Raw genomic sequence first — 27,037 nt, 5'->3', positions numbered from 1 at the left:
AAGAAACCAATATCAGGAATGAAAGGATATTACAAATCCTATGGTCATTTGACAAAATATATGCATGACTTCAAGACAATAAATTGGAAATTTTAAATGAAGTGAACAAATTTTTTAAAATATGTCAGAGCCAAAATTGACAAATGAAAAAATAGAAAATTTGACTAGTTCCCTATCTGCTAAAGAAATGGAACCTCTAGTTACTTTATTTGCTTTTCCATAGTGAAACAACAAGCCTAGATGGATTGATTCATCAATGGAAAAACAATCTTAAATTCTTACAAAGAGCAGCAGACATGCAGGAACCCTCCCCAACTCATTTTATGATGCCAGAAAACCTAGATACCAAAACCTGGCAGAGACTTCGTGAGAAAGGGACTATTTCATTCCCCCCAACATCAATGCAAAAATCCCAAACAAAATATTAGCAAACTAAACTACACACATACACACACACCTACACACACGAAATAATAAATCACAATCAAGTTGGGTTTCTTCCTGAAAAAGTGAGGTTGGTGTGATGGTTGCAAATCAATCAATATAATTCAACACATTAACAGAATGAAAGGAGAAAAATAATATTTCAGTAGATCCAGAAAAAGTATTTGATAAACCAGTATCCACTCATAAAAAGTTTGCTTTTTAATATTCATCTTTATTATTCTTATCCTGAGTATGCACATAAGATGTTCTAGGTCAGAGATAGATTTCTTATCACTCAGGGTAAATAAGTGCACCTGCCCACCTTCACACTAGTCCATATCCCCCAGAGCAACCTGATAAGAACTCATGGGATTTTGGCTGTGTAAGTGGCCAAATACTGCCTAGGCAAAGGACAGGGAAAATTAATTTTCCCTACTTATAAAGACAAAAGAGGCAGCTGTCCTTTTCCCTGCCTGAGAGGGTCTCCTTTTACTCTAGTCTTGTGATAGACAGACAAAATCTCTCCAAAAGCCAGATAGGCAGCCCCATGTGTCTCCTCGAGCTGTCTCCTACATCCCTAGGAAGATAGCATATTAGAAATGAGGAAAGATCTCAGCACAATAACCTAAGTTCCCACCACAAGAAACAAGAAAAAGAATAGCAAAATAAACCCGAAGCAGGCAAAAGAAAGGAAATAACAAAAAGCAGAAATCTATGAAACTGAAAATAGAAAAATACATAAAAAACTGGTTCTTCGGAAAAAAATCAAGAAAATGCATAGTAGAAAGACTGACAAAAAGAAAAAAATGCAAATCATTATTATCAAGAATGAAATGGCGAATATCACTACAAATCAGGCAGTCATTAAAAAGATAATGAGAAAATACTGTAACTTTCAGCTTATACACTTGACAACTTAGAATAAATAATCCGATTCTTGAAAACCACAAACTACTAAAACTCAGCCAAGATGTAATAATCTGAATATCCTATAACCATTAAAGAATTAAATTCATAATTTAAAATCTCCTGATAAAAGAAATCTCCAGACCCAGATGCCCTGGCTTCTTTGAGGTTCTTCCATGTTGTTGCATGTATCAATCATTCATTATTTTTCATCACTGAGTAGTGCTGCACTGTATAGAATGTAACACAGTTTGTTTATACCATTCACCTGTTGGTGGACATTTGTTGGTTCCAGTTTTGGGCTATTATATAAAGCTACTATGAGTATTCATTTACAAGTCTTTATGTGGCCATAAGCTTTCATTTTTCTTGGGCAAATACCTAGGACTGGGCTGGCTAAATCGTATGATAAGTGTATATTTAAATGTTTAAGGAACTGCTGAGAGTCTTTTTCAAATTAATTGTACCATTTGACATTCCCGCCAGCAGTTTATGTGTGCAAAGTGTGTAATTACATTTATGTAAAACTAGAAAATGCAAACTAATCCATAATAATGCAAGCACATCATTGGTTGCCTGGAATGGGGTGGGTGAGGGGAAATGATTACAAAAGGGCAAAGGGAAACTTCTGGGGCTGATACATGTGTTTACTCTCTTGATTGTGGTTATGGTTCCCAAGTGTAGCCATATGACAAAACTTACCAAACTGTACACTTTAAATATGTGGCATTTATCATACATCAATTATACCTCAGTAAAGGTGTCAGAAATAACAGGATATTTATATTTAAATCTGCCTTTGAATTACTGATTGTGACTGAGGTCTCATGTGGCTTACTGGTGAATCCAGTAGTTGAGCAGACTAAAGCTGTCACTTCTGCTAACTCTTTTACCAACTCACCTACTGTCACCTTACACAACCCCAATTGTGTTTCAGCTTTGGACTAATGAACACACCATTTTCTTCCTACTTAAAAAGACCACTCAGGATAATGATTAAGAAATACATTGATGGTGAATAATAAATACTTTCAAAAAAGTTAAATGTGAACATTTGGCTTTCATAGCTCTTGACTGTCTTTGACAAACCTTGATACAAAGCTGCCTTTTCCATCTTGGGCTGTTGACAAAAAGGCCTAAGAAGGAAAGAGGATGTGTACAGAAAATTACATGCCATAGAAAAATACCATACACAGGCCAGGAGTGGTGGCACTTTGGGAGGCCAGGGCAGGTGGATCATTTGAGATCAGGAGTTTGAGACCAGCCTGGCCAACACGGTGAAACTCCATCTCTACTAAAAATACAAAACTTAACTGGGCATGATGGTGCACACCTGCAGCCCCAGCTACTTGGGAGGTTGAGGCAGGAGAATCGCTTGAACTCGGGAGGCAGATATTGCAGTGAGCTGAGATGGTGCCACTGTACTCCAGCCTGGGCAACAGAGTACGACTGCATCTCCAAAAAAAAAAAATCCATACATATGAATCTTTAAAGATTTTAATTTATATATACCTCTTCTACCATGCATTGGCTGGAGTAGTTGAACAGACATCGGCAGGCACAATGCTAGGTAGGCACCAGAGATTCAGTGATGAATAAAACAAAACTGACCTGGAACCTGGCTTCCTGAAGCTTCTCTTCATCTATCTAAATTCCTTTCTTTCAAGGCCCAGTGCAAGTGACACCTTCATCAGAAAGAGCTTCCACACTCTTCTATCTGCAAATCTCCCTTTTCTGAACTATTATGCTTATAGTCTGTACCAGGCCACATGACATATGTTATTTTGTGGCATTCTAGAATTATTCCAATCTTCATTTTTATAACTGGTGTTTTGTATTCAATAAATAATGTTGTTATTCCAATTTTCATCACTGGTCACGCAAGAGTCCTCTCTTTATTATATTTTGTCCCCATAGTGCACCCCCCATTTCCTCCCCATCCTAAGTAACCATTACAATACCTAAATATGTATCTAATTAGGTTGTATGTTTTCTTGCAAAATGAGCACTATCTTCTATGCACATTTGTGTATGTGAACAGTATTGTGTTAGCGTTGCTTCTCTATTTCTTCACTCCTTACTATGCCTCTAGTACATATCCATGTTGTTATGTATGCATTTATTCCATTGCTTCTACCAGCTATACCTCATGGTGTACCTCTACCACATGTCGTCTTCCCCTTTTTCCAAGGACAGCCACTTGGGTGGCTTCCAACTTGCCCAACAATAATAATTCTAGTTATTTTATGTATGTCACTTTGGCTGCAGCTCAGTTGTGAACTGCTTGTAGATAAGGACCATGTTTTTCTTTACCTGTTACTCCTGCTGATTTTCTGTTAGTGCCTGTGCATGTTTTCTGCTGTAAGGTGTGAAACATTAAAGTAAAACTAATTATAGAAGTAAGAAGTTGCCAGTGGAATCTTCCTGAGCTGAATCTAATCATGGCTTTACCCCTTACTAGCTTTGTGACCTTGACCTTGGAAAAGTAAAGCCTTGTTGCTCTTTCTTCATCTATAAAGGTAGATAATACCATCTATCTTAGTGTGCCGTTATGAGGAATGAGTTAATTAACTAATACTAAGCACTCCCAGTACAGCAGAAGACATACAAAGTGTGTTAAATAATAGGTGCAATGAATCCTACCTACTGCTTCAAATTACAGCCATCTCTACCTGTCAACTTTTCTAAGAATATAAGCATCCTGGAGGTAAGGTCATTTCAAATACTTCTTTGTATCTGCTCATTACCCAGCACTCTGCTTTGTGTGAAATATTCTATACATTTATGTTGCTATGGTTTGGATGTTTTTGTCCCCTCCAAAATTCATGTTGAAACTTAATCCCCAAGGCAACAGTATAAAAGGATGTGGCCTTTAAGAGGTGACTGAGTAATGAATGGGATTAAATGATTTTTAAACGCATTTTTGCCCTCTTTCCCTTCTGTCCCTTCCACCATGTGAGGACACGCATTCCTTCACTGTGGAGGATGCAGCAATGAGGTGCCATCTTGGAAGCAGAGATCAGCCTTCACCAGACACTAATTCTGCTGATGCGTTAGTCTTGGAATTCCCAGCCTCAAGAGCCACGAGAAACAGATTTTTCTATTGTTTATAAATTACCAAATCTGTGGTATTTTGTTACAGCAGCACAAACGGACTAAGACAAATCTGTTAACTTCGATTTTAAGCATATGTGCTAAAGTATTTTAAAAGGTTATTTTATCCAAGAATATAGTATGAGTTAATACCTTTTTTTGCAAGATTCATGGCAATCTTTTAAATTATTTATTTTTTATTTCATTACATGTTGAAAACAAAATCATCTATTAAAAAGTAAAATCACAAATTCGTCTTTGATTATTCAGAAGCATAAGAAGATTGCTGTTTTCATGTTTTCCATTTCTCCCTCCAGTGGCTTGAAAAATACAGGAGCTCTTTTCAGTCACGTTTTGTCTTAAAGATTTTAAAATAAGAAGAGTCTGCATCCTGTAAAAGAGGGACAGAAACATGAATCAGTACTTACTACTATTTACCCAAGTTTTTAACATTTTAAGTCCTTCTGTTTTGAGGAGCTGTATCATTATGGTTCACTATTAAGACTCTTCACAAAATTTGAGAAACCGCTTAAATTAGAATTTAAAAATCGTAGCCAAAATTTTAGATGCACACAAAAGTACCTCTAATGAGTTTAGCATCATCTCTGGTTTAGAGGAGGCATAAATAGCATTGGACTGTAATGCTAAATTCTCTATAATGACTTTTATGGATCAGCATATCATACCTACACTGCCTTGCCCTAATAAATAAAAACAATAAGTCAGATTATGTAGAATTGAAATATATGGGAGATAATTCTTTAAAATTATTTGTAGCTGGGCAGGCACTGTGGCTCAGCTTGTAATCCCAGCACCTTGGGAGGCCAGGGTGGGCGGATCACCTGAGGTCAGGAGTTCGAGACCAGCCTGGACAACATGGTGAAACCCCATCTCTACTAAAAATAAAAAATCAGCTGGGTGTGGTGGTGTGTGCCTGTAATCCCAGCTACTCAGGAGGCTGAGGCAGGAGAATTGCTTGAACCCGGGAAGCAGAGGTTGCAGTGAGCTGAGACGGCACCATTGCACTCCAGCCTGGCCAACAAGAGGGAAACTCTGTCTCAAAAAAAAGAAAAATGAAAAAAAATTGTGAACTTTTTGTATATTGCTTAAGGAATAAAACAAGGCAACTTGATAATCCCCAAGATGTGATGTTTCTTTTGGGAAGATATGCATTTACCACTTCCAAAACTTTACACTAAGAAAGACAAAATAATAATAATGATAATACAAAAGTCAGTGTAGCCACTGTTCTTGATCCCTAAAAATAATAAAGATTCATAAAAACAAAGTTCCAAACATAATGTTCTTAAAGAAGCAAATTCTAGTTAACAACAAGTACTATTAGCTTGAAATAAGTTATACTAGCATTTTCTTAGAAAGCATCTATAAGAAAATATATATATACACATATATGTAAAATATAAAATAATGGGAGCGAGGAAGAGTATACAGACTATAAAGAATGAGGTGTTATGTCCTACAATTTGCTTTGGGGGATGACAGAATGCCCAGCTTATCATAATAAAGAGCAACAAAGTAGTAAGACTATATAATAAGCAATATTTCAAAGATGGTGGTAGGAAGAAAAAGGCTGTCATTTTTTTTTAGAAAAGCCTAGGTGTAAAAAAAATGTGAGATTTGCTAAATGATGTTTATATTTTACAGTTAGATGTTCTCTAAACAAAACAAAATACCCTTCATATGGACATTTCTGGAAATACTATTACAGTGGGACTGAAATTCTCTAGTCCCTGGTCCCTCTTTCCTCTCTGAAAAAATCACTTCTATAATATATTCTTTATCTGCCCTATTACTTAAATTGAGAATGTGAACCAGTACACACATTATGGAAAATATGGAAATTCCTCAAAAAATTGAAAATAGAATTACCATCTGATCCAGCAATTCCACTTATGGATATAAATCTAAAGGAAGTGAAACCTTGAAGTGATATCTACACTCCCATGTTCATTTTAGCATTACTTATAATAGCCAAGATATGGAAACAACCCAAGTGTCCATTAGTGAATGAATGGATAAAGAAAATGGGTGTGTGTGTGTGTGGTGTGTGTGTGTGTGTGTGTGTGTGTTTATGGAATACTGTTCCACAATGGAATATTTTTCAGCCATAAAACGATGGAACTCCTGGCATTTGTGAAAACATGGATAATTAATGGACATTAATGCTAAGTGAGAGAAGCAAGATACAGAAAAACAAGTACTATGTGATTTCACTTATGTGGAATCTAAAAAGTCATACTGAAAGGCAGAGTAGAATGATGGTTGCCAGGAGCCAGAAGATGGGGGAAATGGGGAGATCTTGGTCAAAAGGTATATATTTTGGCCAGGCACAGTGACTCACACCTATGATCCCAACACTTTGGGAGGCCAAGGCAGGTGGATTGCCTGAGCCCAGGAGTTCAAGACTAGCCTGGGCAACATGGCAAAAACCCATCTCTACCAAAACTACAAAACCTAGCCAGGCATGGTGGTGTGCGCCTGTAGCCTCAGCTACTCAGGAGGCTAGGGTGGAAGGATTGCTTGAGCCTGGGAGGTGGAGATTGCAGTGAGCCATGATCACGCCACTGCAGACTCCAGCCTGGGCAACTGGGCGAGACCCTATCTCAAAGAAAAAAATATTAGAAATTTTCAGTTATAAGATAAATAACTTATGTTATTATAACTTATAAATTCTAAGGATCTAATATACAGCATGGTGACTATAGTTAATAATACTGTATTGCATATTTGAAATTTGCTAAAAAAGTAGATTTTAAGTGTTCTCACCATAACAAAAAAAAAGGTAACTGTGGGTGACAGATGTGTTAATTAGTTTGATCGTGGTAATCATTTTACAGTGTATTAGATCATCACAATGTATACCTTAAATATATATAATTTTATGTGTCAATTATAATGAAAATCTTTGATCATTAAGGAAGTTGAATATCCTGCTATATCTAACTCAAGATGAGAAGGGGGAAAAAAAGCACAATAGCTAACACTTAGAACACTCCAAGTTGTGTTTTAAGTGCTTTTCATATATTAAATTCATGTAATTCCCATACGATCCTGTGACTGGGCACTGTTATCACTAATCTCCATCTTATATTGATAGATGGGGAGACTGAGTGATAGAGAAGTAACCTGCTTTAAGGACGTGGGGCACAACTGGGATTTGAACCCAGGTAGCCTAGCACCGGGCTGCATGCTCTTTGCCAGGAGACTGTGCTTCCTCTGTAGTAAAGTGGCCTGTCCCTCTCAACTCTTTCCATCACTGGGCACAAAGCTACTGCATCAGCTGTCCTCCATGTTTAAAACTCAGGTTTAATCTTTGATGAAGCTTTACCTTTAGAGCTTCTACCCACACTACCAAGTCCCAAGAATACCAAAACACTCGTAAGCGATTTGGCCCAAAGCAAACTGTTCCACATTACTACTTGGTAGAAAATGAAAAGCTCCTTTGTGATTGTTCACACTCTGGACATTTTAGTGTGTCATGACCCAGTCTGATAACCTTTTATGTCTCTTAAGCATTTTGTTGTGTTTGTAACTTTTTACCCCAATTCATTTTCACTGTCCTGCAAAGAGTCGGAATAAATTAAATGTCTAACAATTAGTGGATTACTTAAATATTTGTAGGTATGTATAGTATGATCCCATTTTATAATTCTTTTTTTATCTATCAAACCCTATTGATTCATTTCTAAAAGAAGGTGGTAACAAAGTATATCAAAGGCTAACAATAAAAACCATCCTCAGCAATAATATTTTGCTGCATAATCATCTACAATTTTTTGTTTACTTCATTACATTTCCTGTACTGTCTATAAATTAAATTCTTTTGAGGGTCACAATTTCTCAGAAATGGTTAATAGTATTCCCCAACTAATTGCTATAAAGAATGAGTGCTGAAAGAATGATCATCAGCATATTTCCTTAGACAGGGGAATAGGCACATCTTAGATGTGCTGAGTACTTCAGGAATGAGGTAAAAGCGCATGCATCTGTTTTAACAACGCAGTAAGTGCTTTGACAGGAAAGCACAGGGGCTGAGGTGCACCTGGTCCTGGGGAGAAGTGGGAGGGAAGGCCAGGTACCATTCCAAGGAGGTGACATGGGATTTGAGACTGGTAGGTTCGGTAGGAGTTGGTGGGGAGAAACAGTAAGGAAAGAACATTTTGACACACACACTGGTCAAACAGTATGTACAGAAGAAAAAAATGGCAATCTTTGATTTGATTTTACCTTGTAAAAAACCTTCTGTCTCCAAGACTAGTAATTTATACTAAACCAAAAGATAAGCATAGGAATAAAATATTTTTTATTTATTTTTCTTTATATCATGAGACTGGTGGAAGGTTAGAAAGGTTTTTTGTTTTTGAAACAGAGTCTCACTCTATCACCCGGGCTGGAATGCAGTGGCACCATCCTGGCTCACTGCAACCTCTGCCTCCCGGGTTCAAGCAATTCTCATGCCTCAGCCTCCCGAGTAGCTGGCATTACAGGCGTGCACCACCACGCCCGGCTACTTTTTGTATTTTTAGTAGAGACGGGGTTTTGCTATGTTGGCCAGGCTGGTCTTGAACTCCTGGCCTCAAGTGATCTGCCTTGGCCTCCCAAAGTGCTGGGATTACAGACATGAGCCACTGTACCCAGCCAGAAAGTTTTTTAAACACTGGAAAATTCTCTACCTTCCTGCAAGATTGATACATATTAGTAAGAAACTTAGAAATTGGTCTTACCACACCACTCTTAAAGTTCTCAATCCTTTTCTTCCCCATCTTGCTGGTTATCCACCAGGCCCAGGTTGGCATGTATTGCCACAAATATGTTACTAACAAGAAAGGTTGTTGTGAGATCCAAACTTCTTTCAAATCATTGGCCATGCTGATTAACATCAGCCGCACACAACGACTGGTTGTCATCTTGTGAGACTGGTCTCCATTATTGCCTATAGTCTAAGAAAATTTAAAAATTAAGTGAATTTATCCAAGCAGTTTCACAGAACTTTAAGCTGGAAAGGACTCAAATGCCATCTAGTTGAGTGGTTCCTTTAGTGGAGCTTTATGCCCCTTAGGAGTCTCCATAAGTACTAATGGGAGTTCATAAACTATTTGTAATATTTCAAAAAGCCTAACAGAAACCATATGCTTACTAGATAATTCAACTCAGGCTAACTAAAAGGTGAAGATTCTTTGCTTTTAATTAGAATTGCATCACCCTAATGTGCTTAAAGACAATTACTACTTTTGTAATAAAAATCAAACTATTAAGACAATGCATTTAGCAAATGAAATTCCATAAACAATTTTCATAATGGCAGAAGTTGTTTTGTGAATAATTCACACAAAAGCAGTTCTAAGACAAAAACTCTGATACACAGTGATACAACACTAATATATAATGCCAATATGTAACTAGTAAACTTTCAAATTATTCCCAACCAGAAATTTTTACCTTTGTGACTTCTCCAGCTAGGGAATTCTCCACAATATTTGATTGCACAGGTCCTGGGCAAATGTTAGAAACTATTATACCTGGGTATGCGGCAAGTTCTGTTCGAAGGCCATTAAAAAAACCCTAACAGGCAAAAAAAAAAAAAAAAAAAAAGAAAAGGAGGAGAAGAAGGCAAATAAATACAGACATGTATCTCATGATTTATCAAAATATGTTCTAAAATGTGTGAGTAAAGAACAGGGAGTGTGATCATGCAAGCTTATTAGGCACTTTTAACTGTAGACTGGAGGCAATCTAGAACAGACATTCTCAGCTCTTTCCAGGTATAAATGGTTCACCCCCTTTGATAGTGATGGGTCTTGCCATCAATGATTTTTATGGTAGGCATGCACTGGATAGGTAAAGAAACTATCCCTGAAGATTCTGATACACCCTCTTCATACCAGTCCTCCTCTCCCCACTCCAAAAGGGGTGTATGTCCTCCACTGAGAATCACTTAGGTCAGGTTTCTATTTATTCCCCAAAGTAGTCTAAAGTGCAAATGTTTGGGACAAAGGTGCGGAAGATGGGATTAGTACTTCGCAGAAACTATCACAAAGAATGATTTCCACTTTTCCCATGTATATTGCTATTTTAACAGAATTAATTCATTTCAGCAAACATTTATCTTTTGGGGTAATAAGAGGGTACATGGCTAATTAAAAATGTAATATGATTGCCTACTGAATGACTTGTGTAAAACAGACTAGACCTTCTAGACTTAAAAGATACTGACCATTTCTAAACCAATGGGGAGTAAACAGAAATCTACTGCCTCTCATCTCTTCCTAAATTAGGAAATGTTCCAAGATTACATTGTTATAAGGCTGGGTTTATCTATTGAAAAGCCTAAACAGCTAACCCACAGTACATCTGTATATGATCCAAAAATGTTAAACAACTATCAGCCCTGAATGCTGACCCCAACAAACGGAGGGGCTATGAGGGTTTATGATCAGAGACCAATACAGTGCCTGACTCAGAGATGAACTAAAAAAAAAAAAAAAAACCTTGGTAAATTAATGGAAAATTCCCATAACTTTAACCTTCTGCCTCTCTGTAGCGAAAGAGGAGAGAGGATACCAAGCAAGCCATACATCAAACACTAAAACCTCTCCTTGTTTGAAATCACATCTAGTATTGTGTGTAAACTTTTCAATGATAAACAAGTTAATTCTGTAGCTTACTGAGAATCTGAGAAGGAAATGTGCTCTTCAAAAAGAGTTTCCTGGTAACTACAATCTCAACCTGCCACATTTTATCATAGGATCAAATCCAGTAATAAAATAATGAGTCTTGCAGGGCAGGCCAGACAGCTCATCTGTGTTTACTGAAAGCAGCCAGCATATCTTATGAGATATATGGTGCCAAACAGATGGGTGGCCGCCCTCCCCCATCTGCCTGCCTGAGGCTTGCCCAACTGCTCTCCAGGAAGTGACTGATGCCTGTTACTAAATATGAGGAAATCATCAGTGTAGCATTCTGCTTCATCACTGTCTGCAGTTGTCTGCACTTTGCAGCAGAAAAAAAGATGTCCTAAAGAATCAAAGCTTCAAATTTGCATGAAACCATGATGACCATGTAGCTATTGCATCTCATTATTCCAACAGTGAAACATTCTACTTAAACTGACTTCAACAGCATTAAATATAAATTTTGTGTCTTCTTTAATCATTCTTTTCCTATTGGCCTTATAATTTCTTTATATCCAGTCTTAAGCCATCATTAAAAATTCATCCATTTCTAATATTTATACCTTATAACTTATGCAATCCAAATCAAGCTTTTCTCCTTGCCTCTGCCTTGACTAGATTTTCTTCTTCCAATGAAACCAGAGAACAGTCAAAATTTTTCCCAGTAAGGATATGAGACCAGGAATAATCATCCTGTGGGAAGTACCTATTTCTGACATGCGTATATAATTAGACCAGGCAAAACACACACCAACTACAAGGGGCAAAGAAAAGAAGTCACAGAAATGGGGAGGAAAAAGTACATCCTGAAGTGTATGTAGAAGAAAGGAGAAGTGGACCCCCAATTTTCCACGAAGATGTGGTAGGAATAAGGACAAGGTGAAGACTGACGTGTTAACTAGATGATACACATTTTCAGGGCAGAGACCCCATCTTACTATCTTTATATCCCCAGGGTCTGTTGTACTGCATGGCACAATGCAGTGCTTGATACATATTTATTTGTTCAACAAGTTAGAGGCATGTGTGGATCAAGTCTTTTTTAGCATCTACTGGGGGTGTCCTCTACCAAAGGTCTCCTTGGGTCTCTCTGTCTCCCCACATCGCTTCCAGTTCCAAGGACCTCACACAGTGATGGCCTTATCTCCCACATACACATTTAAGTCAGTTCTATCAGAGTTGAGTTTGAGCAGCCTTACCCGGAGAGCATGCTTGCTAGCACAGTATCCAGTGGAAAGAGGTGCAGATATGATACCCAGGATGCTATTCACAGTGACAATCTTTCCTTGCTTCCTCTCGATCATGTGAGGCAGAACACATTTTGTCAAGGACACCGTCCCTAAGTAGTTAAGCTCTATTAGCTTTCTGTAGACATCCAAGCTGGTATCCACGCACAAAGAACGCTGGGATATTCCACCATTGTTGACCAGAATGTCGATCTAGTTAAATAAAATCAGAAAAGGGGTGTTTGGGGGATGTCCTGTGGATAGACTGATGGAATTCCTACAGATGGTTGGTTATATTGTTAACTTGAAGAATCAATGGAACAATGGTATATTTCCAGAAGTCAGAAATTAAAAAGATAAAACCCCGAATTTACCTGTGGAATCAAATTCCCATTTTAGGTGACCTTTTATGAAAGTTAATAATTGTCATAAAAATCAATAAAAGCAGCCAGCCAGGCGCAGTAGCCTGTAATCCCTGCACTTAGGGAGGCCAAGGAGGGTGGATCATGAGGTCAGGAGTTTAAGACCAGCCTGACCAACATGGGGAAACCCTGCCTCTACTAAAAAATACCAAAATTAGCTGGGCGTGATGGCGCACGCCTGCAATCCCAGCTACTCAGGAGGCTGAGGTAGGAGAATCACTTAAACCCGGGAGGAGGAGATTGCAGTGAGTCAATATCACACCACTGCAGTCCAGCCTGGGCGACAGAGCAAGACTTTGTCTCAAAAAAAATAAATAAAAGCAGCTGTGAATTTTTAGCTTCTTTTGTTCTACATGGAGGAATGTGTACTTGTTAAGACATGAAAAGTACTAATTCCATAACGCCAAAGACTCAGAGATTAAGGGGCCCAACTCATGGGCCTGATCTCACTGCATGGACCCCACTTGCCTAAAGCCCTTTGTATGACAGCACCACGGATGGGAATCTCTTCTGCAGTTACTTCAAAGCAAGACTATCAATATAAGATGCTACTTACTCTACCAAACTCCTGGAGAACAGCTTCGGTAGCCGCTTCATGGGAACCAGTGTCGGTCAGGTCAAGGGGCAAAACAAGTATATCTTTTTCTTTTAAATTGCCATTCTCTAAATAAAGACAAAAATTTGTGTGGAAGTCATGCCATAGTTCAATCAAGCTCCTTGCTACTCCCACTAACATCCACCCTGCAACAGGAGTTGGCAACAAACTCATTTCCGGGTGGCCCTGTGAAAGTTCCTCTCGGTGGTCAGGAAGAGGACTAGTGGTTAAATGATAATGTCTTACTAGACAAAATGCTGGCTGGCCTCACAGGAAGTAGAATGGCAACTTGAATATGCAGTCTAACTTTACAACTTGATTTCTGGCAGAAATCAAGATTATACTACAAACTGCAAACTAGAAAAGAGCAAAAATTTTGGAGCAATTTCTTTAGAAGTACAGAGGTACCTTTGTTTTGTGATAGGCTCACAAAGATGAGTTGCTCTTCTACACCCAAAACAGCTATTTGTGCTTAAAATCAGTAAGAAGCTTAGAGTCCTACAGTCAAACGACACATAGAAGCTTCTCTCCAGAGGCTAAGGATTCCTGGAAGTAAACAGGGAAAAGGACACATGCCTGAAAGTCCCATCCAAGAAACGTGCTGCTGAGTTGTGATTGGCTCTTTCTGTTCATCAAAAGAACAACTGAAACTGATTTTCCTAGACTCTAACCTTGAAATACAAGTAACATCAGTAAGAAAAACAAGCAAGTATAGAAAATATAAGAAGTAAAAAGACTTCATGGGCAAAGGAGTTAATTGTGAAACATCAACTGTATTAAATGAAAAAGTGGGCACTACAGATCTGCAAGATAAAAGGAAACAGCCTTGTGCCAGGTAAGAAATGCTGACCTGGTTCATCTACTCCACCAGTACAGGACTTGCAAGTCACAGCAGCAGACGAACAACTACCAAAAGAAGTGGCCCAGTGCAAAAACACAAGAGGCCTTTGAAAGAAGTATCATGAAAGAGGCCCATGGCCCTGCTGAGCACTACCGTGGCAACTCACTCATTTGTGGGTGATTAGCTCGATCAGCAAAGTTAAGTATTTAAAAGAATGACAGGTAGAGAGATGGCCCAAAAAATGGTCTGTTGGAAAATTCAAAATTATCTCAGTTTAGGTACTATTAATAAATGTTCCATGAAAAATAATAACTTTCCTGTTCTATGAAAAAAATAACTTAGGTACTATTAATAAATGTTCCATTAAAAATAATAACTTGAGGTTGCTTTCAATGTGAACATAATGGCTGGGTGCGGTGGCTCACACCTGTAATCCCAGCATTTTGGGAGGCCGAGGCAGGCAGATCACCTGAGGTCAGGAAGTCGAGACAAGCATGGCCAACATGGCAAAACCCCGTCTCCACTAAAAATACAAAAATTAGTTGGGTGTGGTGGTGCACGTCTGTGGTCCCAGCTACTTAGGAGGCTGAGACACAAGAAACACTTGAACCCACGAGGCGGAAGTTGCAATGAGCCAAGATCACACCATTGTACTCCAGCCTGGGCAACAAAGTGAGACTCCATCTCAAAAAGAAAAAAGTGAACATAACTACACCAAAACTCAAAACAAAAATATTAACACTGTTGCCCTTTATGTGAACAAGAAAGTATTACCTCAAGTTGTATTTTTTAAACCTAATTCCATTCCTGTTCTTTTATCCTATATAATAAAAGTCTTATCCCATATGATTTTAATATCTGATACAATAATATCATTCATGTTAATAAAATGAATGAGGATTCTTCCTAATTTCTATGATCAGATACATGTATGTCATGGATAAGAACCCAATTGTTTTTTCTCTAAGACAAAAATCTAAGTCACTTGGTCACTAAAAATCCACCAGCATTTGATACAATTGTTGGTCATTCCCTAATGCCAAGAGTCAGTGCAAAAAAAGCATAGAAAGGTGGCAGAAAAGAAGAAAAGGCAAGGGCAGCCAATTAAGACAAAAAGGAGAGGATCTGAGATGAAGCACTTAGAGCATTTGGAGCCTGGGGGAAATCTCACTCCTCTCTAAAAGTCCCAAAACTGTATTTGAGTTTGGATTCTGATTTATTTCTAGGAAGCACCACTGCTATTTCAGATCTGCTTACCTAGACATCTTCTTTTCACCCTTTCCAGCTCATGCACTCTTCTGGCTGACAGCACAAGAGAAACTCCTAGTTTAGACAACTGGTAAGCCAGCTCCTCACCAATTCCACTCGAGGCTCCAGTCACCCACACCACCATATCAGTCAGCTCCCATTCTATGGAAGGAATGACAATGGAAGGAAGAAAATAAGCAATGAATTACAATAGAAAATCAAAGATTAGAAAAAAGAAAAGAAAAAGAAAGCCTTCAACAATACCACTAAATATGAAAGCATGATGTATGGAGCTTAAAATTTGAAATAGTCTAAGAACTAAATTAACTAAAAAAAAAGCATTAATACAAATCATACTAATAACAGTTATCAACATAGTATTCCTAGACTACAGAACCTTCATGACTTTTCCAGACTTTACTTCAAGGTAAGCCTTGTAACCCCATGGTTTCACCCCAAGGCTCTATTTATGACAAACAGATAAGATAAATATGATAGATAAGATAAACAGGCTAACTAAATAGGAAATCACTGCCTGGACTCACTTTCCTTAGCCATTAAATGAGGCATTCAGATTAGATGATGGCTGAAGGTCCCATCCAGTTTTTAATTACATTATTCTAATACTTTGCAATGGAGGTTGATGAAGAATCTAAATATACCAAGTTCTGTGCTGTTGATGGAAACATCCTAGATTTTTAAAGTAATCTTTTCTGGCCGGGCGCGGTGGCTCAAACCTGTAATCCCAGCACTTTGGGAGGCCAAGAGAGGCAGATCATGAGGTCAGGAGATCGAGACCATCCTGGCTAACACGGTGAAACCCCATCTCTACTAAAAAATACAAAAAATGAGCCGGGCGAGGTGGCGGGCGCCTGTAGTCCCAGCTACTCGGGAGACTGAGGCTGGAGAATGGCATAAACCTGGGAGGCGGAGCTTGCAGTGAGCTGAGATCCGGCCACTGCACTCCAGCCGGGCAACAGAGCTAGACTCCATCTAAAAAAAAAAAAAAAGTAATATTTTCCCCATTTGCCAATCATGCCTGACGCCTATCAGCTCAAGGTCATTTTGTAAAAATGCTCCCCAGATGCCTGAGCTTTCATCTTAGGAAAATATAGTAATTCACCCAAGAACAAATGCATATTACAGAAAGATGAAATATTGTACTCTGCTTCTCCAATTATGTTCCTCTTAACAACTAAAAATGTTGCAGTACTAAAGCAATGACAAATGGTTTATTCTTTTCTCCAATGAAAAACTTGTTAGCACTGCAGGAGATGATATTCACTGTCTCTCTGAACTCGTAAAGTCACTGTTATGCAAAGTTCCTGTGTGCCTTATTTAATAAAATAGATGTTATCAAAAATATTAAACAAGGTATCACTTAACATCACATTTCTGATTTTAGATCAGAAAAGTTAAAATCAGGAAATGATTGTAGTGTTTTAAACAGCTCTAAATCCTAACTGTGATGTTAACAGTACCATCCCTGGGGACTGCCAGGGTTCAAACGCCAGCTCCAACACACACAGCACTGAAATGTTCCCAGGTAAGAACTCGGTGCCTTAATTTTCCACAACTGAAAATGTAATGAATAAGAACACATCCTTCACGTGATTGTTGAGAAATGAGTTAAAACATAGAAAGCACTCAGGGCAGAATATATCCAGTACATACTCAGTGTTTAATAAACATCAATTATAATTATTGCTCAAGTTTTTTAATAGATGGACTTCATTACAGCAAAACACAGAACAGTCGCTTAATAACCTATGTCTCCTAACTTCTCCAGCCAGGGAAACGGGGTTACAAATTCTAATGGCTTAACATTTTTACATTACTTCCTATGTACTTAACACATTATCTATTAAAAGCCTCACCAGAACTGTATGAAAAAGTATTATTATCTCAGTTTTACAGAATAGGTAACTGAGGTTTACAGAGATTAATTTGTCCCCACTAGTCAGTAGATTCCATTAAGGATAGGACCTTGTCTTCCTTGTTCATTGGTGTGGCCTCAGTGCCTAGCAAGGACTGGAATATTGAAAAGGCTCCATAAATAACTACTGAATAAATAAACACCCAAGAATCCTGGCAAAGCCGGGATATAAGCCCAGGTATATCTAGCTCCAAAGCCCACACTGTCCACTGTTTCATGATATACATTTAAATATGATCAATAATTTAAAACCCAGCTGTTTCTTAGACATTCAGGAAAATACCACTTGTCCTTAGGAAAAAGATTTCATGTAAATATCTCAAGTAAGGCCAGGTACGTTGGCTCACAACTGTAATCCCAGCACTTGCCTGGAGGCCAAGGCAGGCAGACCACTTGAGGCCAGGAGTTCGAGACCAGCCTGGCCAACATGATGAAACCTGTTCTCGACAAAAAAAACAAAAATTAGCCAGGTGTGGTGACGCATCCCTGTAATCCCAACTACTCAGGAGGCTGAGGTGCGAGAATCACTTGAACCTGGGAGGCAGATGTTGCAGTGAGCCAAGATTGCTCCACTGCACTCCAGCACGGGTGACAGAGTGAGACTCTGTCTCAAAAAAAAAAAAAAAAAGTCTCAACAAAGGATGGAAACATCCCACATACTATGTCTGGGCTACAGTGCTTTCCTGTCATATAATGTGCTTTCGTAAAAGGCACAATTGGGCAACCTTCCTATAGGATTTTATCAAGAACAATATAACATCTATTCAGATAATCATTTATTCATTCATTGACTACTTGTTGTTCCCAAGTTCTGCAATCATCAGACTCTAAAGTAAATATTATTTGTTTTAGAAACACAGGATTTACTAACTAGCCTCAAGCTAACAAAGACTTCTTGATGTTTACATCACTAAGCAAATATTTAAAGCTGATGGTGTAAACCTTTGATACAGTCACAGTTCTGGCCTCTTCCTCCCACCCTAAAGAAACTTTTTTATTTAGCACCATTTGTTTCCCGATTCCACAGAATCTGGTATACATAATGGTCTCCCTTTAAGAGCCCCTGAAAGTAGATTCTTAGAGTTGAAAGGAAAGTGACAGTGCAACTCCCACTCCAGTTTGAGAATTCTCTTCTCAAGCCCTTGACCCATCTCTAATTCCCTCAGAGGATGAGGAAGCTAATTATCTCTGAAGTTTCAGCTCCTTTTTGGGGAAATCTAATCATTCAAGGGATCTATTTTATACTGATGTGATAAGCTTGTAAATGCTATCAACTGGTAGCAGTGTGCAGTAATCCTGCCTTGTGGTTTGACAAAGAAGAAGTCAAACTTCTGGTGTCAGTGGGTCCAAGTGTCCGGCCTGAGGCATCCTCCCCATCCCTCCCTCTCCCAGCGCCTCAAACATTCATCAAGGATTTTATATCCAAGGCCCAGAAGTTTGTTACCCAAGATGACGAATATTGACATGGATGCAGTTGATGCTGAAAATCATTTGGAACTGGAGGAAAAAACACAGCTTATTAATCAAGTGTTGGAACTCCAACATACACTTGAAGATCTCTCTGTCAGAGGAGATGCAGTTATGGAAGAAAATCTCAAGCTAACATCAGAAAACCAAGTTCTTGGACAATACACAGACAATTTCATGTCAGCTTCTAGTGTTTTTCAAACAACTGACACAAAAAGCAAAAAAAATATAGAATTGAAGCCCTTCTGTTTTATGGAATTGTGGCTGATCTTTCTTTATATATTGGACAGATTTCAAAAGTGATAGTACCTTTGTTTGTGGTTTCATTGAATATTTATAAAGCTAATGTCAGATGTAGACAACATTCATAGCATAACAGGAGACTTCCATAAGTTTATGTATTATGTTAGTCTATGGGAATGTGCAGATGTATTGGAGACGTGATTTAGAATAGCACACATTTATGAAACTTAAAGATGAATATTTTATAAAATTTGCTCTGATTTGTGGGTTTAGCCCTGTCTTTTATTACAGGCTTAGTAAGATATACAAGAAAATTACCATCACGCTGTGAAAAAGTGACCCAAATCAGGTACTGACTGTACAGCTTCATTTACCCTATCCACCTTCTTGGGCCCCTTCTCCACTGGCTTCTTCCTTCCTATCTCCCCTCCCCTAGGGAAAAATTGTTTTCACATTTGTAAAAGCAATTTTAATACTTAATCATCTCTGAGAGTAACCTGAACTTTAACTGTTGAAACTTAACCAAATGAAGACATTTTCTCAGCTAGGGCTTCTCATTTGTGATATTTAATACTAAGATAGAATTGCTAGTTTCTCTTTACTGAAAACAAAAAGAGGCTATAAAAATGAAGATTTTTCATTGAAACTGAATTGTCCATCTGGGAAGATAATTTTTTGTTGTCAAAAACTTCTTTTTGGCCGGGTGCAGTGGCTCACGCCTGTAATCCCAGCACATTGGGAGGCCGAGGCAGGAGGATCACCTGAGGTCAGGAGTTCAAGACCAGCCTGGCCAACATGGCAAAACCCTGTCTCTACTAAAAATACAAAAATTAGCTGGGCATGGTCGTGGGCGCCTATAATCCCAGCTACTTGGGAGGCTGAGGCAGGGAGAATTGCTTGAACCTCTAGGAGGTGGAGGTTGCAGTGAGCCGAGATAGTGCCACTGCACTCCAGCCTGGGCAACAAAGCAAGACTCTATCTTAAAAAAAAAAAAAAAAAAATCTTTTCTTTACAAAATACCTACTTGGTATCTGAAAAGATATAAATTATGGTCATATGTGTTTAAAATAGAAAAGCTTAAGGGAAAATAGAAATAGGGTAGAAAAGTACTTGGTAAAATACTAGTAACCAACTCCAAATATTTTCACTCCAGATTTGTGTTATCTCTGGCACAGAGTAGATCTTTTGGGAAATATATGAGAGTAGATTAAGCTCAACTAAGCTTTTTTTTGGCGGGGATTGGGGGCGTGGGGGGGAGGTGGGGAGAGGACAAGGTCTGGCTCTGTCACCCAAGCTGGAGTGCAGTGGCATGATCTTGGCTCCCCGCAACCTCCACAGCTCAGGCTCAAGCCAACGTCCCACCTCAGCCTCCCAAGTAGCTGGGACTACAGGCATGCACCATCACGCCCGGCTAATTTTTTTGTGTGTATTTTTTTGTAGATATGGGGTTTTGCCATGTTGCCCAGGCTGGTCTCGAACTTGTGAGCTCTAGCGATTTGCCCACCTCAGCCTCCCAAAGTGCTGGGATTACAGGCGTGAGCCACCACACCTGGCCAACTTTGACTAATCTTAATAGACCACATCTAGAAGAGAACAGTTACAAAGAGTTTGGTCTTAAGGTTTATTTCTCCTCAGCAGATTAACTTTTGCAAAATTCCTTAAGAATGTATTAGTATCAGAATTGTGAAAAATGGGAGAGTTTCAGATGCACATTTATTGAAAATCTTGCTCAGTTTTATCCTGCTTGTTCTCCCAGAATTTTCTGTAAACTGAACGACTCCGTTTACAGAGTTTTAGTCACCTTTAACAATTTTTAAAAATTCAGTTTGTAGACTCCATTTGTTAAGGGAATCAATATCAGAAGTAATACTAAAATGTTATATTAGGAAAAGGGATCCACTAATATAGCTTATGGTTATTAGAGCTGGGCTACTTTTAATTTATGGAAGTATCTTACGTATAGGTGTAAGAATGACTCACTATATGAATACATACTAATCATACTGCAAACATTTTGCATCTCTTTTGTGACCTACACAGACACTTAAATTGTGTGGCAATTCTGCTGTCTTGTTTTACAAAAAGCTGTTTAGGGAAGAAAAGAAAAGAAATCAAATCTGTCTTCCAAATAACAATCCCTCACAGTTGTTAGGGAAGACAGCCATTATGTCTTCCCTAAGTCCTTTCATCTTTTACTCCTCTAAGGCTAAATAAACCTATCCAATTTCTCCACCTCCCCTTGCATGACATGGTATCAGGTTTCCTCGCTCTTCTGCTTACGCCCACCTGCACCAATTCTAGTTGGTCAATGTTCCTGTTTATTAAAGGGTACTGGCTAGGGCAGGACACATGATTCGGTAGGGTCTGGACAGTGCAGAGCAGGATGAGATGACAAAAATCACTTCCCTTGTCCCCCAGAAGGTAGGGTCTATGAGGGCCTGGACTGTGGCTGATTCAGTCACTGCAGTGTCCCCAGTGCCCAGCACAGAGGCTGGCACATACAAACAGCTAGTCAGGAGACATCTGTTGTTTGCAGCTGTTGCTTCAGACACTGAAGTCTACAAATGCAACCCAAGGTTGCCTAATCTTTTCTGGCAGCCACTTCACAGTTGACTCCTATTGAGGTTACCATTAACAAAACTTGAGTTTTGCTCACATGTGCTGCTGCTGACATTTTTCCTCCTCTAGACTTCTGCCATGGATTTTTCTGGACCATTTTAATGTCTAAAATTAGTCACCCTTAAATTTCGCCATGTGTGGCTGGGCTTGATGGCTCACATCTGTTATCCTAGCACTTTGAGAGGCCAAGGCAGAAGGATCACTTGAGGCCAGGAGTTCAAGACCAGCCTGGAACACAGTGAGAGCCTGTTTCTACAGAAATTTAAAAATATCCAGGTGTGGTGGTTTGTACCTGTAGTCCTAGCTACTGGGGAAGCTGAGGTGGGAGGACTGCCTGATCCCAGGAGTTTGAGGCTGCAGTGAGCTATGATCATGCCACCTCACTTCAGGTTGGGTGACAAAGCAAGACCTTGTCTCTCTATCACAAATATATATGTATATCACCATGCGAGATATATGCTTGGAAATGCACAGAATTTCTCTAGACTGATACAGCAGAGGCAGGAAATGGTGGCTGCCTCCAAAGAGGCATACTAGGTAGCTGGGGCACAAGGGTCAGAGAAAGCTCTTTACTTTTTACTATATATCCTTTTGTATTTTTTACTTTTGTATTACGTAAGTGTGCTATTTTTTTAAGGGACAAAAAATAATAAACCTACAGAGAAGTCAAGAAGGATAATTTTTTTTTTTCTTTTTCCATCTTGATAGAGTCTGCTCATCTCTCCAGTCTGAGCTGTTTTGGGAATCTGAGTCTATTTCAATTTTCCTTTAATCTTTTCTTCTTTCTCACTCCCTACCTCCACCAGGAATCTTTTTAGACTTTTTTTTTTTCCTAAAACTCTCCTGTGAAATGTTAATTCCACAGATATACTATATATCATTTATGTACTGTACATATATCTGTGCTTTATACATAAAAGGAGTTCTGTAAAGTTTACTTCTGCCAGGCATGGTGGCTAATGCCTGTGTTCCCAACACTTTGGGAGGCCGAATGGGGTGGATCACCTGAGGTCAGGAGTTTCAGACCAGCCTGGCCAACATGGCGAAAACCCAGCTCTACTAAAAAAAATACAAAACTTAGCCAGACGTGGTGGTATGTACCTGTAATCTCAGCTACTAGGGAGGCTGAAGCAGGGTAATCACTTGAACTCAGGAGATAGAGGTTGCAGTGAGCCAAGATCACACCACTACACTCCAGCCTGGCCAACAGAGCAAGACTGTGTCTCAAAAAAAAAGAAAAAGAAAAAAAGCTTACTCCTTGGTTAATAAGCATATGACTAAATTTTAAGATTAAGTTAAACGTTAAATTAAAATTTAAAAGTTATTAACACCTAACTTTATAACTATATTTGCTGAAAAACATTTTTATGGTTTTCGAGACAGTGTCTCACTATGCTGCCCAGGCTGGTCTTGAACTCCTGGACTCAAATGACCCTCCCACCTTAGCCTCCAGAGTAGTTGGGATTGCAGGTACATGCCTCCACGCCAGATTTTTGCTAAATAACTTTTATGTAACTTATTTACTTAAATAAATAGCAATTTATCAAACTACATGTGCAAATTTGCAAATTATATAACTACATAATAATAACAATGTAATTAAATTTAAAATCCTTCAAACTGTTCTTTTCCAGCAAAAGATAACCGAAAATATTAAATGAATTTCTTAAAGTTGTCAATGATCTTAACTTTTAACTTTTCCTTAATATAAGAAAATAACTTTTAGTAGCTTAGAGATATTCATTCAGATGTTGTCAATAATTTTCCTTTTTAGCACTTGACATAATTTGATGGGTTGAATATTTTTTGTAGGATTAAATTATAAAATATAATCTATTTTCATTTAATTCTTCAAGTCCAAGTGAACACAAAAGCACTAAGGATCAAACACAAACAATGTCTGCAAGGCAGCCAATGGCAGCCAATAGGCACACATATTCCCCCACTGGGATGGAACAATCAATCAAGAGAAAGCCCTTGGTTAATGAAGTTGTGCAGTATTTGGGATTCCGGCTTTAAAAGGAGAAAGCCCAATCACTTGCCATAGTTTCTTAGCACTGCTGTCACGTCTATGTTGTGTATTTTTCGTGAACTCAATGTCAGTGCTGCACATGCTATACCCAAGAAAACACAACCAGAAAAACGAAATACTAAGGAATAACATTTTCTCGGGTAGGGTTAAGCTTTGGAGGGGCACAAACCACTCTATTACCAGAATTTTTTTTTTTTTTTTTTTTGGTCCACAAGAACCAATTCTCACCTTGGGATAAATATCACCCCCCTCAACGCCCAACCCATAGTGCCCCCACAACATAGTCTATCTTTTGAGCTACTATCTTTTCCAAGCAAATTTTGTAACATGCTTTGACTATTTTTATACCAGAAACTTGGTCCAGGGAAACCCCACTTCCCCAAGTCCTTAAGGATCCAAAGCCTAGCTTTTGGTAGGTCATTTAATTTCTCTGAACATCAGTTTCCCTATCTGGAAAATAAGACTAATAATGCCTACCTTGTAAGAGTTGTAAACGTTAAAGGTTATGGGTGTAAAGCGCTGAGCACAGAGCCTACATATAGCAAGCAAACACAATGTCAAATATGAAGCAAGACACAGATAAAGTGAGATAGGCAGTATGCCAACAATGATCTCACTCCAGCCAACTGCCATTTCAATTCTTTCTAGTGTTCAACTTTCATCCCAACAAATAGGTAGGTGAGTGACTTCGGATTATCTCAGATTTTATTTCAAAACAGCAGGAGTGAGAAGTGGAGGCTAGACAACTCCAGGCAGTAGAATGACGGGGCTTCCAGTACTTACAAAGGAGGTTCCCTTACAAACGCAGGGGGACACTCACTGTTTCTCAGAGTATCGTCCTCTGAGACAACACTAGAATCCCTTGAGTCTTGAGTAAGATGTCAAAGTCCTCAGGGACCCCGCCGACTCCAGTGCCCTCTTAGAGTTTGGCACTCCCTGGACAGGTTTCCTAGCCTGAATGGCAAGTCCGTGCCATCTTCCGACCAGGACAGAAGACAAAGGGGCTTTTCAGTCCTCGCGTCTTTCTCCCCAACCCGCAGCCCCGCGTAAGGCGCAGCCAGGCCTTCGGGAAGCTCCATGCAACCCGCAAAGGACCCAGGATCACCGCGGAACCCCTGGAGACCCGGACACGCCTCGGCAGCTCCGAGCCCGGCCTCCCAGTCGGGAGAGGCTTTGGCAGTTCCTCACCTGGGCGTCGTCCCTGCCACTCGGCCCATAGTAGCGTCAGGTCGCCGTCAGCCCGCAGGAAGCGCAGCAGCTGCACCACGAGCAGGAGCAACCCGCACAGCGCCAGCAGCCAGAGCAGCAGCTCCCAGTTCATCGCGGCCGCGCACGCCCAGCTCCGGGGGAAGAAGACAGCCCGCACCAGAGTCGCGTCGCTGCCCTGCGGGATCGCAGCGCCACCCTTTCAGCCAGCCCAGAGCGGCACCGCCCCGGCTCTGCCCAGGGAGCAGGCCGGGAGGAGGAGCCGCTCGGGCGCCCGGGGCTCGGCACTCGCGGCCGCACTCGCCTCCCTGGGGCGGCCCGCGCCCTCTTGCGCCACACCCAGCGGGGCAGGCAGATTGCTTGAATTCAGGTTTCCGAGACCAGCCTGGGCAACATGGGGAAACCCTGTCTCTACCAAAAATAAACAAATAAAATTCCAGTATTTTTTAAAAAGCTGATTCAAATATAAGCTACATATTATATACTACATTATTTCCTCTCTGTACAGGAAAACTAGCAACAGCCAGGAGACAAAGAATCATTCTTGCTTAGCCCCTCTTCTCCATTCCTATTCAGAAAGAACATCCCCTTTTCAAGTTTCAGTATCTTTTCATGAGGTCGAGAGAGTGCTGAAGAGTGTGGCTGGCCGGGCGCGGTGGCTCATGCCTGTAATCCCAGCACTTTGGGAGGCCGAGACGGGCGGATCACGAGGTCAGGAGATCAAGATCACCCTGGCTAACATGGTGAAACCCTGTCTCTACTAAAAATACAAAAAAAAATTAGCGGGGTGCGGTGGCGGGCGCCTGTAGTCCCAGCTACACGGGAGGCTGAGGCAGGAGAATGGCGTGAACCCAGGAGGCGGAGCTTGCAGGGAGTGGAGATCGCGCCACTGCACTCCAGCCTGGGCGACAGAGGGAGACTCTGTCTCAAAAAAAAAAAAAAGAGTGTGGCTATCACTCAAGACCCCACAAGTCAAGGCAATGGTCCCTCCATGGGGACAAGGACCTTTTACAATTAGAGAAAAAAAGACTGAAGCCATGTGCTGTGTTGGTACCTTACAACCTGATTCTGACCACACACAAACTTACTCTCAGCTAAAGTGTCTGTTTGGCAACCAAAGCCTAGCTTGGTACCAGATCCTCCCCTTACCCAAGCCATGATTCACATCCTAATATAAACAGCAAATAAAAACAGAGAACGTAACGAAAACACCAAAGTCTTGCCTACTCTAACACACAAAAGAGTAAACTACTGTTCTTGATTAATTTCCGTTTGAATGAGCTTCAAAACATTTCATTACTTCCCACGAAATACCTACATGTGTTTAAGGCATTAACAGTAGCATCTTTCTTGTTTTCAAGCATTTGAAAGCAAGAGGGCTTTCCATTCACAAGCCTCAGAGGGACCCATTAGAGTGCATAGATACTAGGCCATGTATGAGAACGACCTGTGACCAAATGGAGAAAGTTCTGGACGTTGATGCAGTAGAACTTTCATCCTCTTTATTTCCTAGAATACCTTGTATGCTCTGATGTCAAAGGCTGTTCCTTGGCTGAAACTAAATATGACTTTAAAACAGTCATGGAAATAAAAGAAGCAGCGACTTCCTTCCCCAATGTTGTTTTCTTTTTCCAGTCTTGTGTGCCAAACTTTTGTTTTTCTTCAAATGTTTTGAAGAATGTTACTTGCAGTAATAAAATTTCCTTAAACAGCTCTTCCTTCTCTTTTTTTTAATCCTATTATAAACCTCCCCACCCTCATCCTTCTCAAAAAAGCTTTTTGGAGTTATCTGGACTCACAGTCATCTCTACCCTAATCTCACCTCTTTCCACAATTACTTCTGAACTATGTCTGAAATTGTTTTTTAATTATTTTCGGGGTTAATATATTACTGTTGCAACAGAACTTTAGAATCCTTGAAATAGAGTAGCAAATCTGATGCTCCTTTTGAAGAGTCTGCAATACATAGCTTAGTGTTGACATGAGAAACAATTAGTCCACATTGATTGAATTCTCCTTTCCTTGAAATTTAAACCTCCTTCAGAGACAGTAGAAGGAGAGTTACCAGAGGCTGAGAAGAGTAGT

At 39.7% G+C, this 27,037-nt stretch overlaps 1 protein-coding gene across 2 annotated transcripts; it reads right to left on the bottom strand.

Annotated features, from left to right (window-relative positions):
* Window positions 1-4,579: 4,579 nt before the first annotated feature.
* Window positions 4,580-25,571, bottom strand: DHRS7 (dehydrogenase/reductase 7). Of its 2 annotated transcripts, XM_033187849.1 has the most exons (7): window positions 24,935-25,571; window positions 15,459-15,611; window positions 13,322-13,428; window positions 12,317-12,556; window positions 9,886-10,008; window positions 9,171-9,386; window positions 4,580-4,816 (listed from the first exon to the last, which is right to left on the bottom strand). In XM_033187849.1, the coding sequence occupies exons 1-7, from the start codon at window positions 25,065-25,067 to the stop codon at window positions 4,769-4,771; spliced, it is 1,020 nt and encodes a 339-aa protein (XP_033043740.1). In that variant the 5' UTR covers window positions 25,068-25,571; the 3' UTR covers window positions 4,580-4,768. The 2 variants fall into 2 exon arrangements, with proteins under 2 accessions (XP_033043740.1, XP_033043741.1); XM_033187850.1 differs by lacking the exon at window positions 15,459-15,611.
* Between the last annotated feature and the right edge of the window lie 1,466 nt (window positions 25,572-27,037).

The sequence above is a fragment of the Trachypithecus francoisi genome, unplaced genomic scaffold, assembly GCF_009764315.1.
Source record: "Trachypithecus francoisi isolate TF-2019V2 unplaced genomic scaffold, Tfra_2.0 Lachesis_group3, whole genome shotgun sequence".
In the NCBI taxonomy this organism is placed as follows: Eukaryota; Metazoa; Chordata; class Mammalia; order Primates; family Cercopithecidae; genus Trachypithecus; species Trachypithecus francoisi.
This window is presented reverse-complemented; position numbering and strand designations above follow the sequence as displayed.